This window comes from Leptonotus elevatus, chromosome 12 (assembly GCF_054856555.1).
Source record: "Leptonotus elevatus isolate MCC_2025b chromosome 12, RoL_Lele_1.0, whole genome shotgun sequence".
Lineage (NCBI taxonomy): Eukaryota > Metazoa > Chordata > Actinopteri > Syngnathiformes > Syngnathidae > Leptonotus > Leptonotus elevatus.
This window is the reverse complement of record NC_141250.1, coordinates 12,108,650-12,127,123: the sequence shown is the minus strand read 5'-3', so window position 1 is coordinate 12,127,123 and position 18,474 is coordinate 12,108,650. Positions and strand designations below refer to the sequence as shown.

At 38.7% G+C, this 18,474-nt stretch overlaps 1 protein-coding gene across 1 annotated transcript in view; it reads right to left on the bottom strand.

The window, feature by feature from the left end:
• Nucleotides 1–4,279: 4,279 nt before the first annotated feature.
• The window catches only part of cog3 (component of oligomeric golgi complex 3), a 14,413-nt gene continuing 218 nt past the window's right edge, over nucleotides 4,280–18,474 (bottom strand). Inside the window, exons 2-23 of the mRNA XM_086091745.1 lie at nucleotides 18,138–18,284; nucleotides 17,992–18,053; nucleotides 17,005–17,170; nucleotides 16,342–16,416; nucleotides 16,140–16,232; nucleotides 15,864–15,989; nucleotides 15,702–15,782; nucleotides 15,575–15,618; nucleotides 15,366–15,492; nucleotides 15,057–15,148; nucleotides 12,924–13,063; nucleotides 11,745–11,905; nucleotides 11,524–11,632; nucleotides 11,318–11,445; nucleotides 9,254–9,343; nucleotides 8,506–8,626; nucleotides 8,144–8,232; nucleotides 7,905–8,039; nucleotides 7,418–7,493; nucleotides 7,166–7,293; nucleotides 5,162–5,260; nucleotides 4,280–5,018 (exon numbers count right to left, since the gene is read on the bottom strand). Of these exons, the coding sequence (XP_085947871.1) occupies nucleotides 4,989–5,018; nucleotides 5,162–5,260; nucleotides 7,166–7,293; nucleotides 7,418–7,493; nucleotides 7,905–8,039; nucleotides 8,144–8,232; nucleotides 8,506–8,626; nucleotides 9,254–9,343; nucleotides 11,318–11,445; nucleotides 11,524–11,632; nucleotides 11,745–11,905; nucleotides 12,924–13,063; nucleotides 15,057–15,148; nucleotides 15,366–15,492; nucleotides 15,575–15,618; nucleotides 15,702–15,782; nucleotides 15,864–15,989; nucleotides 16,140–16,232; nucleotides 16,342–16,416; nucleotides 17,005–17,170; nucleotides 17,992–18,053; nucleotides 18,138–18,284 (2,319 nt within the window). The 3' untranslated portion in view covers nucleotides 4,280–4,988. The remainder of the gene's footprint in view (nucleotides 5,019–5,161; nucleotides 5,261–7,165; nucleotides 7,294–7,417; nucleotides 7,494–7,904; nucleotides 8,040–8,143; nucleotides 8,233–8,505; nucleotides 8,627–9,253; nucleotides 9,344–11,317; nucleotides 11,446–11,523; nucleotides 11,633–11,744; nucleotides 11,906–12,923; nucleotides 13,064–15,056; nucleotides 15,149–15,365; nucleotides 15,493–15,574; nucleotides 15,619–15,701; nucleotides 15,783–15,863; nucleotides 15,990–16,139; nucleotides 16,233–16,341; nucleotides 16,417–17,004; nucleotides 17,171–17,991; nucleotides 18,054–18,137; nucleotides 18,285–18,474) is intronic.

Below are 18,474 nucleotides of genomic sequence, written 5' to 3'. Positions count from 1 at the left end.
GAGAATAAAATCTAATTTTCAGAGATAAAAAGTCAGAATCTTATGAGAATTAAGTCATGTGTTTTTAGAGAAAAAAAAAGAGTCAATGTTACATGAATGAACAGTTTTCCAAGGTAAAAATTCGCTATTTTAGTAGTTGGAGATTAAAGTTATAATCTGACTAGAAAGAAGCCCGTTTTTTTCTAAAGTCACAATTTTACGAGAAGGAAGTCGTATTTTCTTCGGAGACGAAAAGTTGTTCTCTTATGTGAATAAAGTAAAACTTTGTAAGAGATAAAAAGTTGTAACCATACAAGAATACAGTTGCATTTTGAGTTAAAAAAAACTTAACTAAATTTTATGAGATTTGTGTTGCCTTTTTGTTTTTAAGAATAAAGCCGAAATCTGTGACAAACGACATTGAGAAATGAGAAAAAGTCATAATCTTACGAGAAGGTAGTCAATATTTTTACAGACATAAAAAGGCATAATATTATGAGAATTGACTGAAATGCAGACGCATATTTCTGAGGCATAAATTTAAATGTTATGCAATCTACTGAAAATTAGGTTACATTTTTAGTGATTAACATATACACACACATATATATATATCATACATATATAGTGTGAAAATTTAAGTCACAAATTAAAATTTTAGGAGTATAAAATGTTATTTGATCATTTTATTATTAAATTTTACATTTGATAATTTTATTTTATATTGATTTACTAAAAAAGCATTCTCTAAAAAAATATGATTTAATTTCATAATTATTTTTTTATTTTTTTTTATATTTAATTACAAAAAAAATTATTCTCTAAAAAATCTGACTTTATTCTCATTGTCTAAATATTTGTCTTTTGAATATACTGGTAGTCCTAATACTCCTTTGTAACATACTTCATGACCAGGAATGGATGTAACAGTGGATTAACTGATTACTGATAAATCTGACACAATAAAGGCAAAGGGAAATACACTACAAATCATTAAACTACAATAATTTCCTATAATAATAAAAAACATACATCCAGAGTTGTCCTCTATGGCCTACATAAATGTGCTGATTAGGACTCTGGCATTGAAACAGGAGATCAGAACATTCAGAGAGATTTCCCTCATTAATTAATTTGAAATGAATTGGCTATTCATTTTCCCACCGATGTACAAGGACATTTAGTCGGAAGCACATCCTGAGAAGCTACATCCTACTTGCACTGGGAGTGACGAAGTCAGCGATTGTGTGCGTGTGCACGCCTGTGTCTTTATACACTCTTATCTCATGGCCATGCATTAATTAGCTATGATAAGAAGCTAATCAAGCGTGGGAAAGATGTGTATCTCGTGACCACAAATGAAAAATTATTAATTTTTTTAATATGATGGGGTGAATGGAGCTTAAAAAAAACATGATGGAAAACCTAGTAGTGGGTCATCGAATAATATGTTATCTTATTGTAAAAAGGAAGCAATATAAAAAACGACTATTAAAGGCTACAGTGGTGCTTTTAAAATAAATGTGTTAATGAGACAACTGTCACTTGATTGTTTACATTTTAACCGAGGGCTTGTCAGCATGGATTAGCTGCTTTATGGGTGATTTTACTCTTATGACTAACGCTGCGCTGCTTATTTTTAGATCGCAATTAAGCAGGCATAAAAGGGTTATAGCGACAAGTATGCTGTCTTTCTTGTTACTTTGTACTTTTAACGGAAACCAAAATAGTGCAGTGCAGGCACAATATCATGCGCTCAGTGTAATTTACTATCCATCCTGATCAATAAGGATATAAAAAACAAAGAGTTGTTGTCTTTTTTTTTTTTAAGCTGTTTTAATGGCTCATTTTGAAGGGTGATTGCCTGCTGGTAACATCATGCCTTCCAACTTCCATCTTGAATTAATTTAATGAACGTTCGTTTGGTTACTGCATGCTTGCTAATTGGTGAGACATTGTCTTCTTTTATTAGTATTCCCAAAGTGATTCTTTGCTTGAGAATTAAAATGATGATTAGAGAGTTTTCCTTCCCCACATCACAATTTGGTTATACATGGACGTGTAATTCATCATTTCATCATAATTTAAAAAGCCATATTAATTGAAGGCTTGGCAGCTTTGAAGATATTCTACGAGAATAGCAAATTGACAATTGCCACCTCACAGGAGAAAACGTTTTCTTACATTTCTTTTGCACAGTGGGAGTCGCCAACCAAATTAGTTCCAGAATTTGGAATAAAAGACAAATATGTCCATCTTCCAGGCAACAATTGCAGCGGCTGTGTTGAAAAATTGGAAACGCTATGTAAATTCACGGCCAACATCCCATCCGGCGGTCTACTCATTTGAGCGTGATTGACAGAACACACAAGCAGGGCTCTAATAGTGATTGCAATTCCCTCAGAAATTGAATACATGCCGAGAAAGAACCAAAATAAAAATGTGGGTTAATACATCAAAGCAATACCTCGATATGATGTAAATATGCCCCAAAGGCGTTGTTATGCACTACAGGGGATGACATCAGAGCAACGTGATTGGAAGCTTGAGAAGATCATCTTCTCAAGCTTCCAATCGTCATTAATTGTCCATATTGCCTTGATTGGACCAACTAGGCGGAAAAGTCAATCATTACTTTATAAATTACTTTAACGGGGTGGGAAACATCTGTAGCATGGTGAAATAGTGGTTAGAAAGTCTGCCTCACAACTCCTGCTTTAATGCCAGTGTTGTCAATATCACAGAATATTTAACAATCGATGCAACGATTATTGTCCCCATTCTTTGAATATGTCATTGCAAGATACACATGAGGACAAAATTGTTGGTACTCTACAATTAATGAGAGAAAAAACCCACAATGGTCACTGAAATCACTTGAAACTTACAAAAGTAACAAATAAAAATGTTGTCAAAATTAAACAATCAAAACTAGCCATTATTTAACTCAATTATTTAATAAAATTATTTCTAATCTCCTGAGACAACTCTCGTCCATGCTGAGTGTGGTACACACCATGTCACCAAAAATCACAGTGACTATTAATCACCCTTTAAATGGGCAGACTGACTGATTTTGAGTTTGAAGATACAAATTAAAAGGCACACCTGAGTTACACATGTGCCTCTGGTCAAATAATTTTTTTAATCTTTTGCAGAGGTAACAACATTTTTGCCCAGGTCAATTTCATAATTATTTAAAAAATATATATAGATTAATAATAATTCTATTCAACGTCAATTCAAAAGTAATGGATGCTTTTAATTGTTGAATTTTCAATTTTTTTTCAATCTAATGTTACTTTTGCAAGTTTCAAGTGTCCTCAGTGACCATTGTGGGTTTCCCTTTAAATTAACATAGAGGTACCAACAATTTTGTCCATGTGTCACATGATCACATCCACGCAAAGATGCTGCCTTGTGCAAGTGTCCAATGTAGGGTACGAGATCAGATCGATCCAAGTGGATTTTAAGGCAATGCTATGACATCATCAGCCAATCATCACTTTCCTGTAGAAGGTCTTGTGAGATCGTTCAGATCGAATATGGATTAAGTTTTGAATTTTACCTAGTGATGGGAAAATGAAACTTGATGAAAGCACTTGTGATATATATTTTTTTACTCCTCTCGATGGTGCTCTTGGCTTTAAATTGACAAAATTTCCACTGTTTGTATAAACCAAGAGTGCCATCAAGAAGAGTCAAAAAGTATCGCAAGAGCTTCATGACGCTTCATTTTCCCATGACGAGCTGGCCAACTTGCTCCGAGGCGGCGATGACATTTTGACATTTGATTAAGTCTGAATCGGTGAAAAGTGGCGTACACCAAGTTTCCAGAGATTTGAAATCTGAACATTATGACTGTGAGGCAAACATGCTAACTACTAAGAAAATGCCAGCTATGTGACACTTACCAATATCACTTGTCAGAAAAAAAACAAAACAAGCATGGATACCTGAGCTTTACATTCTAAGATACTGTTGTGCGTTTTCAGTCAGTGCAAACGGCAGGATAAATCATTGACTTGTTATAACAGGTTTACATATCAGCGAAATTCAAAGTGTCACACTGCACACCTGACAGGTTTCAGTTGTGGTGCTGGAGTGCGGACGCGTGCAGAGATCACAACAACATCCCGCTCGGGACCATCCAATACCTCCGTACGGATTCCAGACTTTCAGTCAACAGAAGGTCACGGCACAGGTGCAAAGATGGTAACAGCGCTTTTGACAAGTAGACTCCCTAAAGGGTAGAGTCTCATTCGCGACATGACATTCACAGAATCGCATTCACGTCACATTCGTCAAACCAGATCAAGAAGGTTTTAATCACAAGGTCCATAAATAGTACAACTGTACACATCATTGTAGCTCCATACATTATTTCCAATCAACGAGTATTAGTTGTAGGCTAGGTATAAAAGAAAATCAAGTATAAAACATATCATTTGTCCTTTTTACATCCTTGCAACAGAAGATATGTATATAACTGTCCATTATCACAAACCTGAGCATTTCCTAGCACAGGCAGAAGAGTTTCATTATACATTGGAAGCACTGTGCTAAAATATGCAAATAAAAAGGTTTAGCAGAGTTTTTCTTGTTATCCTCCCAATGGCCATCAAGGGAATCGGAAGGCGAGCTGCCTTACTGGCCGTTAGCTAAATGACTGATCAACAGCCCTCCAGCTCCCCTTTTCACACACCCAAAGAGTGCTCGTTTGAACACTCCAATATATTCCTCCCGCTGGCCCCGCACCATCGCTGTGCGCAAGTACGCTTTATCCTTTACCATTTGCTGTTAAGTGAGATGCGACCTGGTTTTTTTTCCACCTCCGTGTTTTAAACAAAGCAAAAAGGAGAGATCTTGACTGGCGCCGCGTGGCTCAGCACGCTGCCGACTACGTCTTTGGCTCTATATGGCTGCATCAGCTACGAGTGCGGCTCCTGTCGCCCCCTCACAGTCCCGCGGCTCAATGTGCGACATCGCAAGCACAAGTCTTCTGATCATTACTTATTCACAGACAGCAGCAGGTTAATCTGGGAAAAGAAAGACAGACTTGTTTGTGTAGCCTATTTAACGCGGCTGCGAGTCAACCTGCTCTCAGCACAAATGAGGGTTGCAGCTGCATTATTAAAAACGTGTCTGGTGTGGCTTCTCTTCGGTTCACAGTGGTGTGTACCTGCTCCATTGACGGACATGCGATGATCTGGAGGTCCTCCCCGCTGTATTCCTCCTGTAGCAAAGTGTGCAGCCTTTGGAATACCTGCTGGATATTATTCTGGACAGAAAAAAAACACATCACAAGAGCTAAAATATTTATACAGTCAAACGTATTGAGACGCCCGGCCACTAAAACTTTAAGAATTTCATGTACGTTATAGTATAGGGATGAGACTCAATACTGACTTGGTCACATATTATCCACCCATCCGAAACTAACTTCAAGGGTGAGACGCGGAGTACACTCTGGACTGGTCATCAACCAATGGCATCGACAAACATCCATTCAAACTCACTTTCACACTACGCAGAGTTCGAGCCCTCAATTATAACAAAATGCCTGTTATTGGAATGCGAAAGGGAGCCGACAACATGCAAACTTTCTGCAGGAAGGCAGAAATTGTTTTTTTATTAACCAATTCTCGGTCTCTTAGCCAATGAAATGCATCAAAATATATAGACGGGGCGGCATGGCTTAGTGGTACAGTGGTCAACTCCCATCCTTGAGGTTGTGTGGGGCTTTGTAAAGCGCTTTGGCGTAGAATAGATTACCAGTGTGACGTGGGCCTTGTAGCATTTCCTTGAATTACTTTGAGCCATAATGTTCTGAAATATGTAACGGCAGTGATATAAATTACGTGCTTGAAAACTGTGAAACAGTTGACACTGATATATGGTTAAAACAGGATTGCAGACAATAAGAATGTTGAATTGATGTTGATTTCGTAAATATACCCACAGATGGTACACCATTGCCGATATTTTATTTAATTTTTGCTGAAGAACTCTGGGCGCATCTCGTTATTGAAACCAATATTTACAGCGACCAGACCCAACACACTCCAGGGAGGGCAAAGATGTCAAAGTGACCTGACGTGACTGCCGGAGAGATGAAAACTTTTATTAGGTTATTATGCACATCGGGGCTCACTGTGCTTGTATTGACACTTCATTTTCTAAATAGAAAATAATGCTTTTCTTGCACTGAGACTTTGTTTTTTAAAATATTGAAAATAGTGATTTTCTTCTCTTTTTTTTTTTACATTTAGGATTGAAGGCAAGTGCATCTCTTGCAAATTGTTTTCACTGAGAAATCTGTATTCTTCACATTGCTTTTTTTTTCTTTTATTGGCTTTCCTTGTGTAAAGTTCGTAGATTTTTTTCAAAATATATATATATATTGAAAGTTTATAATAATATACTTAGGTTCATGTGAAAGCAATAGGTGTAAGCTCTTTACTGTTTTGGGATTTATGTTTCTATTGGCTACAGGGGCTGAGATGAATTATTTAGTAGGTGCAGAATTTCCAGAAAGACTTCAGTTTTTCGGGGATGATTCTAAAGTCGCCCATAGGTGTTAGAGGCATATTTAGCCAGGCACTTTAGGCCAAAAGGGGATAAAGGGGCGGGGGGACCTTGGAAAATTTGGTAAAATGATGAACGAACGAGAGATGACAACGCCCATGTTCTGATTTAACCTCATTTTGGCTGCCATGTTTCCGATATTCAAAAATCAACACATTGCTTTGACATTTATGAGTGAGACACGTGGCTGGACGGTTTATGGATCGGACCTCCAAAAAAAAGAAAAGTTGCTTTGGTACAGGTTGAAATATTGCTTCAAAATGAACAAGAAACGTACTGACCAGACTGACCTTTAAATGTGGTTACCTCTGCTACATTGGGTCATGTATAATTATAAAAGAATATCCACTCATTAATCATATTATGACTCCGCCAGTGAACTACACACCTGAAGAGCAATGCTCCATCTTTGCCAAACTCATTAGCGGCTCCTTTCACTACAGTATTTACAGCAGTGCGACTAATGTGATTAACTGAAATATGCTAATGTTTCACCACGGATGACTTCAAGCTGACTCTATCTCCGAATATAACATTCTTTTAAATGGCTGATGATTAAAGTTAGAAAAAGAAGCGCCTGCTGTTTTGAGGCACGCACCCGCACAGGCTTGAAAAGGATGAACTCTGTGTCTCTGTTGGCCAAGTACAAGGACATGCTCTGCAGCGTGCTCGGCAGCTTGTTCTTCATCACCCGGTAGGTTGCCGTCACTAGATCGTTGATCTTTGCTGAAAGGAGAAGGAAAATAAAATAAAAAACGAAAATACAGACATAGCCTGGAGGGCGCTGGGTACACGTTGAGACGAGTCGCAGCAAGATGCCAGTGGCCTTTCCCTGAGCCCCTGAACCTACCGGGCTGAGCCCACGGCTGCTTCGACAGCATGTATGCAGGGCCGCCCTGGATGGCCATATTTTTCAGCTCTGCAACCTGTGTCCAAAATAAACAATAGTTTGTGACAGCCTTGGTAATAAAAAAAATTAAAAAAAGGAACACAATTGTCTTCACCGAGTCAAACGGATTAACTCCAAAACAGAGACTATTTTGTTAGCTTGACAATTGAACAATTGGTGTTGTTTGCAAAAATAGAGGACAATGAAAACGAGTCGGGTGGGTGGGAAAGAAGGGGGAAAAAAGGTGGACCGCAAATGATTTGAAGACAATTGTGTTGAAAGACAACAATAGGGGAACATCACAAATACACATCTCAGCTGAAGGGAAGAAATTTGTCTGCAGTCGTGCGAGAAAGGTGTCAGTCCAAATGGATTGCAATAAAGTTAAAAGCTGAGAGCTGAAGGTCAAGACGTGCCGTCTCCGCCTGAGGCCACGTCTGACGGTTACCTTGGTGAGAAACTCCTCAAAGTTCCCCGTGAAGATCTGAGTCTGCTGCTGAATGAACTGCTCGCAGCTGAACTTCAGGTGTCGGTCCACATCTTTCTTGGAGTCGATGTAGTGCTCCTTTATCTCGGGGGTTCCCTGCAGAGCAAAGAAAATGATCCTTTCAAGTACAAGCTCCCTTGGCAGACAGTGAATGGCATGTTGAATTAAAGGAAGGACAAAAGGGGGAAATAAATAAAAACCTCCAACAGGAATTCCAGAATGGCGTTGTGACTGTTAAGCCGGAAGAATTTGGTAACAGCCTTCGGGTTCAGGATTTTGAAGGCAGCATCTTGACAAAGAACACAGGGATGAGAAAATCAGGGTGTAGCACTGGAGTGCCCTCTAGTGGCACAAATCAAATATGACCTTGGATGAAGGTGGAGGGAGGGGCAAACGTGCCCCAGAGAGGCAGCAGTTAGCGTACATTAAGGTGTTGGATGACACTGTAATTTTCGAATTAATTGTTGCCACCGGTGCATGTGATAGGCACAAGTTGCTTAATGAGCATGGGAATGTAATGACGGGCTTTATGGAGCTGAACACCAACGTTTAATTATCTTACCTCGCGTTTTCTTCAGGTCCAGCGAGATCTCCTTGATGGCAAAATCGGTGTGAAATGGAGCAATCTGTTCACGCATGATCAGCAGGTGCTTGATCAGGAAAAGCTGCCCATCTATTTGTGTCTGTGGAAGACGAGAGAGAAAGAGAGCAACGTCGTTAAAAATCCACACACAAAAAAAAGCACCATCTGACTTTCCAGGCAGTCGAGAACATGGAGAGCGCAAGCAGGCTCGGAGATGATAAGGAAATTCGGCTAATTAATAACTTCTGCATAGCCAGAGCTGGAAAGGGATAAGATTCTGTGGGGTGGGGAGTGGGGGGGGGGTAGACATCTGAAGCCATTTATTGCTCAGCTCGTTATTAAAGATCGAGGGATGAAAATAAGAGGCACGGGGAGGACACTCGTCATCCCAAATTGATGTTGCCGCATTAATTTGAAATGGTAGGTTGAAACGGGCCAGTCAGCGTAGATATTAACAGCAAATTTGAAGGTGAGAGCGACCCATAAATAAGAGGACGCTTCGCTGAACAGTCTGTGGAGCATAATAACGCCGCCATTACAATAAACTTTAAATGACATCCCAGCTGCTTTAGTTAAGTGCCCCATTGCCGCAGGAAGTTCTAATGAAACAGAATTAGGGAGGGGACGGCGTCCAAAAGACGGTCGCCGTTTCCAGCTGTTTTTATAATAATACAAAAATGGGGGGGAAAAGTACAAAACTTCTATTGAGCGAGTGAGTGTGCCAAACCTTGTTCTTAAGGATACTATCAGAGGCACTCAGCAGGGACTGGATGCAGGCAGATAAGGCTTCTTGAGATAAACCCTGGAAGACAGCTCTCTGGAAAAGGCAGTATAATGGGGATGGGAATTAGGAAGAAAATACAAAAGATGTGGGGATATCCTATCCTCAGATGCCCAACCCTCACAGTTTCCCAGCGAGACCCTGGAGGCGGAAAGTAGTACAAGTCCCAACATCTAATAGATCCTCACGATAAAAACAAACAAAAAAAACAAAAACAAGAAGGCCTTTTATTACGTGTGTGTTCTCATAATCCACTGTGGACGCATTCCAATGTAAATTGTGAATTAACGGATGCACACAAACAGGTGTCGGTGCACCCTTCTTGGTGAGAAGTACAGTACACTTGCAATTTAATGGAAGACAAATTAAAGACTTTTAAAGAACTTTTTCAGTCTGCTTCGGTCACACTTAGGACCTCTAAATGACTAAATGTGACCACTCGAATTTGGCACAAACTTGATTGCTCACACAAGCAGATGTGAGGCAATAAATATCGGCGCTGTTTATTTGGGCCTTCTGGGACAACGATATGCAAATACAGTAGATTAATTTAGTGCCTTTAGTAATGCAACTTTTGAACCCCGCGTCTGAAAGGCAGCTGCAAACCAGCATTCACAGTGGTGCCAGTGTAGCAGAGATATGGAATGGAGAACTATTTCACTTGAGTAAACTTTTTTTGAAATGCCAGAAACAAAAATTTTAAATGTAAATTTACTGTAGAATATGGTGTATTGAGCAAGGCAATTTTTGATCTCCTGAATCATTGAAGGCAGTTGTTTTTTATCCTTTCGCACCAAGTACCACCATAATGACCAGAATTAATATACAGCAGCATAATAGCTCAACTGCTTGTGAGAAAACACGATTGCAAGTAACATTATGTGCAGTGTAAACATGAACACTGCTCCTGAATATGGTAAATTTGCACTGAAACGTTAAATACAACCAAACTGTCCTTGGGTGGTGGCTTATGTGTACCACTTAAGTGCGCCCGAGGACCACCAGTTGTGCTATAGTACCACACTTTGAGTCATGCATGCCATGCTAGGGCTGTGCAATTAATCGAAATTCAATTACAATTTTAATTATTACACTCCACAATTACAAAATCAGCATAATTGTAAAAAAAAAATAAAAATAAGTCACAAATTTTGAGTTGTATGTTTAAATTTATACATCTGCACCTTTTAATAATTTAATGAATTTTGTTTTGTCCAAAAGGAACATGTATAATTATAGGGTTTCAAAGAATTGTATTTGTCTAACTATTTTTTACGTTGAACATTTTCTTTGTACCAAAAAACAAATGATCGTCCTAATTGTGATTTCAAATATTACCAAATAATTGTGATGAATAATTTCTTCATAATCGAGCAGTCCTATGCCATGTCATGAGAAACTCCTCTCAAATTTGGATTTTCGTGATTTGGGCCTTACAGCACATGGTGACAATTAGTGCTGGCCTCTCCCAATGCAGTTTTTCAGGTGGACAGTTCTAAGTTTTAGACGCAATGTTATGCAAAAAGGGCAGATGCATGCAACAGCATGCAATCTGGATGAGTTCAATCAAACAAAACACAGCTTTTATGTGGTTCTGGTATAGAGTTATTTTCTGTAACTCAGGACAGTATTTGTTTGTCGCTCCAACTAGCGCTTAAAATTCCATCACTTCAAACTTCATTTGGCGCTTACAGTGCTCTCCCAAATAATCCTTTGTGAAAACAATCAGCGCCACCTAAAGTAAATAACCCTCTTCTTAAACAGGGCAGTCTCCACTGCTTTTACATCTGTTCCCAACAATGCTCACAATCTCTTAGAGTGAGTGAACACGCAATTTAGCACCTGCTGTTTGGGATCTTTGTAAATCAGGCCCATAATAGGGACAAGAGAACACAAGGAGACGTATCATAATAAGGAGTCATTTTAGAAGCGGAAGGATCTATTGAGACCTCTGCCAGGCCTTCCAGGAAATGGAGAGCATCTCTACCATTGTGTCTACTGGGTACTCACGTCTATACATCTGTACAGTTTGGACAGGCAGACCAGCGTCCGTCTGACCGTAGGGTACCACATGCCGTGCAAATCAGCGGGAGAAACAGAAGCTTGCAGACGGGACGCCTCTGGTTTCCCTGCAAGTCCTTATGTAAACGTGGAAGAAGGTCAGACACGTGACGACGGCAACGCCAAAAGTGTTTAATTAATGCATCAACACGCACCGGCGTTACTGTTTCTGTTCACGTCTGAATCCTCGAGCTGAACATCGGAAAAGACGGCCGCTTGGGACGTTTGCTTCATCTGCTCTTCCTTCAAACTCTGAGCGATGCTCTGGTGAAAAGGACACACAGGAGTGACAAGAAGATGCTAAATAGTTTAGAAGCACGGTGGATTGCGAGCACAATTTACAACCAGAGAGTGATGGCTTCCTGTCTGGCCTCACCTCCATCATCACCAGTTTTTCGGGATAAGCCAGATCCCCTGGGGCAGGCTTGTAGCCAGTGATGTCCGTCTGGATGTAAATGTGCGTCCTGTAGACGAGTCTCTCCTGCACATCCTCCAGCATCTGCTTGACCACCGCATCAAAGGCTCCAAGCTGGCCGGCTGTTTCAAAACACATACACAGGTGCTAGTAAAATTTGAATATTGCACAAAACATCATTCATTTCAGTGGTTGAATTGAAAAAGTGAGACTGAAAAAAAAAAACTGTTTTATGATTTGATTTGTTATAATTTTGACAGCTAGAAAAAAATATATATTTGAGAAATGTAAAAATGATTATATTATTATATATTATTGGTTATGTCTGTGATATTTGTTTTTGTGTGTTGTGATGAATTGTATTTGCCTTGTTTAAGATAGTCTTTGGTTTAGACTGTTAGATTGCCTTTGTTATGTTTAGATTTTTTTTAATGAAAACAAAGAGAAACATTTTAAAATAGGAATGTTCAAGTGTTTAAATAAAATAAAGTATATGTCTCCTGCATGTTTATTTTTTTTTTTGTTAATTCATTGGAGTTGGGTAATATTTGATCGATGGCTTTGGAAAGTCAGGTTTACATGTTTGTTTATTAATCTGTACTTTTTTCTGCATTTTTGTCCTTTAACTGCAAAATAAATAAAAAATTTAATGTAAAAATTACAAAAGAAATCCTCAAAATGCTGAATGTTGAAATTAAGTAGGAACTGGCCATCGGAAAAATATTTCTGTTTAGTGAATCTTTTTGGAATATAAATCTGAAATTTTCAACAATATGCAAATTTATTTGAGCTGCAGCTGTATATCGATTTGTGCTTGAATGGTCAATACAAATGAGTCCAGATCATGTCATCTCAAATGCTTTCTGTAACTTGCTCAGGGCACAAATTGTAATGAAAAGATCACTTGTTGTTTTTGTTTTCCTTTTTAATATAAAAAAATGAAAATAAATAAATATAATTTGTTCCCTTTGATGCATACGTCAAAGTCGTCAAAACCCGATTATTACGTTGATAAACACAATATTTGTGCTACATATTGTGTACTAGATCTCAAGAGCAAGACTGTGAAAGTGTTACTAATGTTGCGGCTCATGTGTTTATGACCGCAAGCGAGTGGCAATTACAGAAGCTTCTACCCACCGTTGTGGTGAACGTGGTCTTCCAGCATCTCAGTCTTGAGGATGCCACAGAGCTCCGACAGAGTTTCCAGGTGGATGATGTGAATGATGAGAGGGCGCAGAACATCGTACAGAGACAAACACAGCTTCTCCAGTAGTTCACTGTCCAACGTTACAACATCATTTTAGATGAAATCTGAATTTACACTCTGTGAACTACAGTGTTCCCTCGTTTCTCGCGGGTTCATCTTTCGCGGCCTCGCCGTCGTCCAACCGGGGACATACGGGCATCCTCTGATTCGTCTCGACGAGACTTTTTAACGGTGTATGGCCCGTCGCGTTCCGAACTTGCCCGTCGCGTTCTGTAGATAGAGGCCCGACAGTTTTCCAATTTCATGCCCTGGAACGCTCGTGCGTCCGCCACCGCCCCATGGCACACCCCTAGATTACACCGCATGCGTGCGCATTGCGGATCCGCTTCGCCGATTTGTTTCTATTTCTAGCTTGTTCATGTTACACCGGCTGCGTATGCGCTGCGGATCGACTGCCTACCAGCTTGTCGTACCGAGACCGCCAGACCCCGGCAATGCGCTCGCGAGCCTCCCGATCACAATGGATTTTTCAGCCTCGTATCATCATCATTAAAATTAAGAGTGTCAATTTTAACAGATGTTTTGTTATTGTTGTGTGTGTTTTGCTTAATTACTATTTTTATCTTTTTTTTTTAGGAAAACATATTGGCCGGAAAAAATTGATAGATAGCCGTTATATTTTTGTTTGTCAAATCAATGTTTTGGATATTAGTTTAATTCTATTTTATTGTTATTATTATTATTTTAAACAAAGGTTTGAACACAGAGTGTATAGGCCTACTGTATTTAAATAAGAGATGCAGTATGTGAGAAAAAGAAAATGTTAACGCCTATCAAGAAACGTGCATGTGTAAAGTGTGTGGTGAGGTGTTAGCCTTAAAACATATATAATAAATGAAAAAATATATAGTATGAACGAAAAAACATTTAGAATAAACGAAAAAATATATACTGTTTTGTATAATAAGTAAATTTAAAAAATACTTTGAATGGAAAAAATGACTACATGAAAAAAAGAACATATGATGAATGAAAAAGCATTCCTAATAAACTAAAAATCATACCAAAATGAAAAAGCATAATGAACTAAAACATATTATATATAATTATATATATATATATATATATATATAATAAACGGAAAATTAAAAAAAATATTAAATTAACGTGGATTTCTATTATCGTGGTCAGTTTTTGGAACGTAACACCTATGAGAAACACTGTATTTAAATTTGCATTCACTCAAATTAAACTTGTATCATGCCACCTTTTTTAAACATGCCGGTTCTATGGTTATCACAGCATTTTGTGTGTGTTTTTTCCCTTTTATGACAGCATCACAAAAAGGAGGTGACTTCATATTTTAAAAAATGAAATAAAATGAAATAAACTACAATATAAAACAAAAGTAATTCCACTATAGCTTAGTAACGACAAAGATCGTCTTACATGGTCAGTTAAAAAAAACTTCCAAACAGTAGACATGATCTGTTCCTAGACGCCAGTTTCATTTTAACGCTATCTTCTAGTTACAGCAGGCTAACTGTTGTTGCAATAGTCCGTTGGGCAACATAGTTCTCTAAGTGTATGTCACTTATAAGTGACATAATTAGGCAGCGCTTTTGTTTTGGTCACCCCCATGGCGCCTCATTTCTTTTGCCAATCAAATCATCCTATAATGTGAGGGAACGTGGTGAATGTGGTTGTGGTCTTTTTCTTTTCTTTTTTTTTTGTTAAACAAATACTATACTACAGGGCTTATAAAGTTGACACTTGCCAGTCGCGTTTTTTTTTGCAGAATCCCGTCGTGTATATATGTTCACTCCACCACACAAAATCGAAATATGACATGATTGTGTAATATAAAATTAAGCTATTTCTGTTCCATTTGGCAATATGTTTGTACCTGAGGATGACCTTTGAAAATTTGATCTTCTCATCCGATACCGATCAGTGCAAAATCACCCCGATTTCTGATCATATCTGAACATCCCTTATTCCACGGAATTTCAAAGCGCAACAATGTGAGGAAGAAAGCTAGAAAAGAGGGTGGCTCTACTCACTCTAGTTTGGGTGTGGGCTTGGAGAAGAATTCATTGTAAAGTTGATGCTCATCCTGGCATACATGAACCATGAAGGCACATCCACTGCGAACCTGCACAAAGAGAGAAAAAAGCCTGTTTGAACCGCACAACAATGTTGGCAATGACACAAATGTCAGCAGGTTGAAGCCATTTATCATGTGCGCCGATTCACATAGACGCCGGGAAATATGCTAGGGTCTAAGTCTGGGGGCTTTCTTGTCTGATGTGAAATGTCACGCGAGTGCTTTTAAGAAGGGCAGCTGTGCTTCGAGCTCGGTCGTGCCTCACCAGGGCGCAGTGGTCTTTGCTGTACTGCTGGGTCAGATCTGTGATGGTGGAAGTAATGCTGGGGGTGAGGAGCTGCTCTCTCTGGTCCAGGTAACATTGGTGGACTTCATCCAACAGGTGATAGTATCTGCATGAAGAAGCAGAGAGTTGATTTCGAGGTACTAACATCATTGTGTGGACGTGTCCATTTAAACATGGGAAGCACTCACTCTGGAATCTTGGACGCCCGCTGTTCTATCTGTTCTATCAGCGACTGGAAGAAAATAAATGACAGTTCTGCACAGCGCTAACATGCAATTTCACAAAAAAATTAATAAATAAATAAGTAAAGCTTACTCGAACTTTGGGTGCCGCTGCTCTAAACCTGACATAGTAGAGTGTGAAGGCATTGTCGGCGTTTGCCAAACCCATTGGATCCTTGACAACAAGCACAGAAATATTTCATATAATGGACCAATATTAATATATGAACAATGTACAACCATGGTTGCATCTCACCCTTTTTGTTAAAGCGCTTGAGAGGTTCTGCATTGTGTTTACAATGTGGACCTTCATGAAGTACATGGCTTTGGAGAGACACTGTTTAAACTTAGCCAGGTAAACAGGGTAGTCTTTGAAATTGGGCTTAAAAAAAAAGGGAAACACACACGTCAACCTCATTACAAATACATGCATCAATAAGTAATACCCTTTGTTTCCAGATAAAATTCATGTTTTTAACTTAAATTATTATCAACCGTTTTTATGATGAGACAAGACCAACAGAGTACTTACATGTAAAGAAACATAATCAATACAGTCATCTAGTTTGGAGAGCATCGGTATAAAGCCTTCGTTATTTACAGACAAGGTGGGCGAGTTCAGTTTCTGAGGGAAAAACACACAAAAGAAATGAAGTGTGTGGCTTCACTTACACAAACAACATTGAAATACAACTAATAAAATCTGATTTCAAGAAGGAGAAACAAAAGCCAACCGTGTTTATGTGCTCCAGGTCATTAAGATATGAGAGTTTCTGCTGTATGTTCTCCGCAAGGTCAACAAGCTCTGCCTGCAAGGGAGAAATACAAAACAAATTAGTTGAATCTCAAGTAGCCAGACTAGTCAAGTATTGCTTTAAAAAAAAGGAGGAATTATAGCCCTATTTCCACACGTTGTAACTTTCTGAAGTACTGTAAAATGCCTTGAATAACACCCTTTAAAAAAAAATCACAATTTAAGAGCAGGAGGTTACTATACAGTGAGCTTATTAAGAAACAAAAATGTTCACATTATTTAGAATAAATCACAGATGTTTCGCACATTTCCTACACATTGTAACTCAATATGCCTTCCATACTGTAATTAAAAGTACAACATTCAAAAGCAGTTGTATTAACAGAGTTAAAGAGATTTAAGAGCAAAGTAAAAATCTATGAAATGGCTTATTAAAATTACTAAAAGAGTGTACTGTGCACGAACAAGATTCCCAAAAACGTGATTTAAAAAATGTGTTGATAGAACTTAATCAAAGGTATGGGCAAAGAGCAGTTTTTAACCTGGATTTAAAAGCATTTACACTGTAATGATATGTTTTTAATCTTTATTCATTCACTCTGATGATTTGACAGTACCGGTAATTGTTGCTTAATCTGCTTACTTGTTCTTTTAAAAGTTGTTCACAAGCCTCATGTAAAGTGCCGGTCTTGTTGGACACGAACAGGTACTGCTTCTGTAGGGAATCCAGCTGCTCCAGAGCAGCACTGACATCTTTCAGAATGGCATCACACTGCTCCTGGTAGCAGTTCAGATCGTCTCGCGTCCGCCTGCAATTCAAACACAAGCGTGATTCACAATGGAAAGATGATGCCTACTGCTTTGCATTTACAAACCCGCACAGGGTTTGTTACATTTATTAATCCATCTATTTTCTATAGCACTTGCACACATTAAGGTCACACCTTGCCAGTGTGTCTACTTCATGTTTTACGCTAATGTCTGTACTTTTTGTTCAACTATTGTTTCTGATTTCAGTAATAGTTATGCATCAACTTGTTGTGCATTCACACGTCTATAAATGTTTTGGAATAATTGAGCCACTAAGAGCTAACTACAGTGGGCAGTACAACCACTGGGCCAACTCTCATTTTCAAAATGACTATACCTATAACAACTCATGCAATAACATCCTAGAAAGTGACGTTTGATAGAAGACTCAGAAAGTAACCATGAGGTTTATCTTAGGTGCCAGTGGATCGGCATGTTAGCATTAGCAATTTTATTTATCATCTTTCATACAATGTTGATTGGTTTAAGATAGGAGTCACAGACGTCTTAAAAAGAAAAACTACTTTTTTTCTGTAAAAACTTGCCATACAAATCACCCAAATATATTCTCCATAAAACTATAACAAAAATGGGAGTGAGCCCACTCTTGTTGCCTCTGGTTCAATTGTTGACAAGTTGAAGACAACTCTTGCAAATCCTTTGAATCTTGCTGAGCTGAATTCTCCAACATAAGAAACATGCATGTATTGTAAAATGAATACTACTCAAAATGTTATTACCAAAACACAATAGCATGTGACATGCCCCATAGTATAAACAAGCAGTGTGCATAGTGTTACAACATTAAATATTGACACACCTGTACTTTGCACTCTCGTCCTGATCCATGTTGGCTTGTAACTTGGCAAACCAGGCATAAAACTGCAACGCACATGACCGTGTTGTGACATTTACATAGAATGTACGAAGTGACATGTAGTACGTTTAAAATTGACATTAGGTCACCTGTTGTGCAGTTTCTATCCGGTCATTGTCCATTTGAAGCATCTGGAAGCCTTTGAGGAGGACGTCCTCTGTTGATTGGGGCACAGTGGCGGTGAAAGGAGTGTGAAGGGAGCGAGATGAAAGGCTGCCCAGGTCCTCGATGGGTAACTACACAGAAACACAGTCTCGGTCAATTTGAGGATCTCTTAAAAAGTTGTAAAATGTTGAAGTGATACACTGTTGAATGTTGAAGCTCTATAATTTATTAACGTTAATCTATTACTATAAGAGTGAATTTAGTGCACCTGACAACCATAACAAAGTGATTTAGCATCAATGCTAGCGAGCTAGCTCCGGA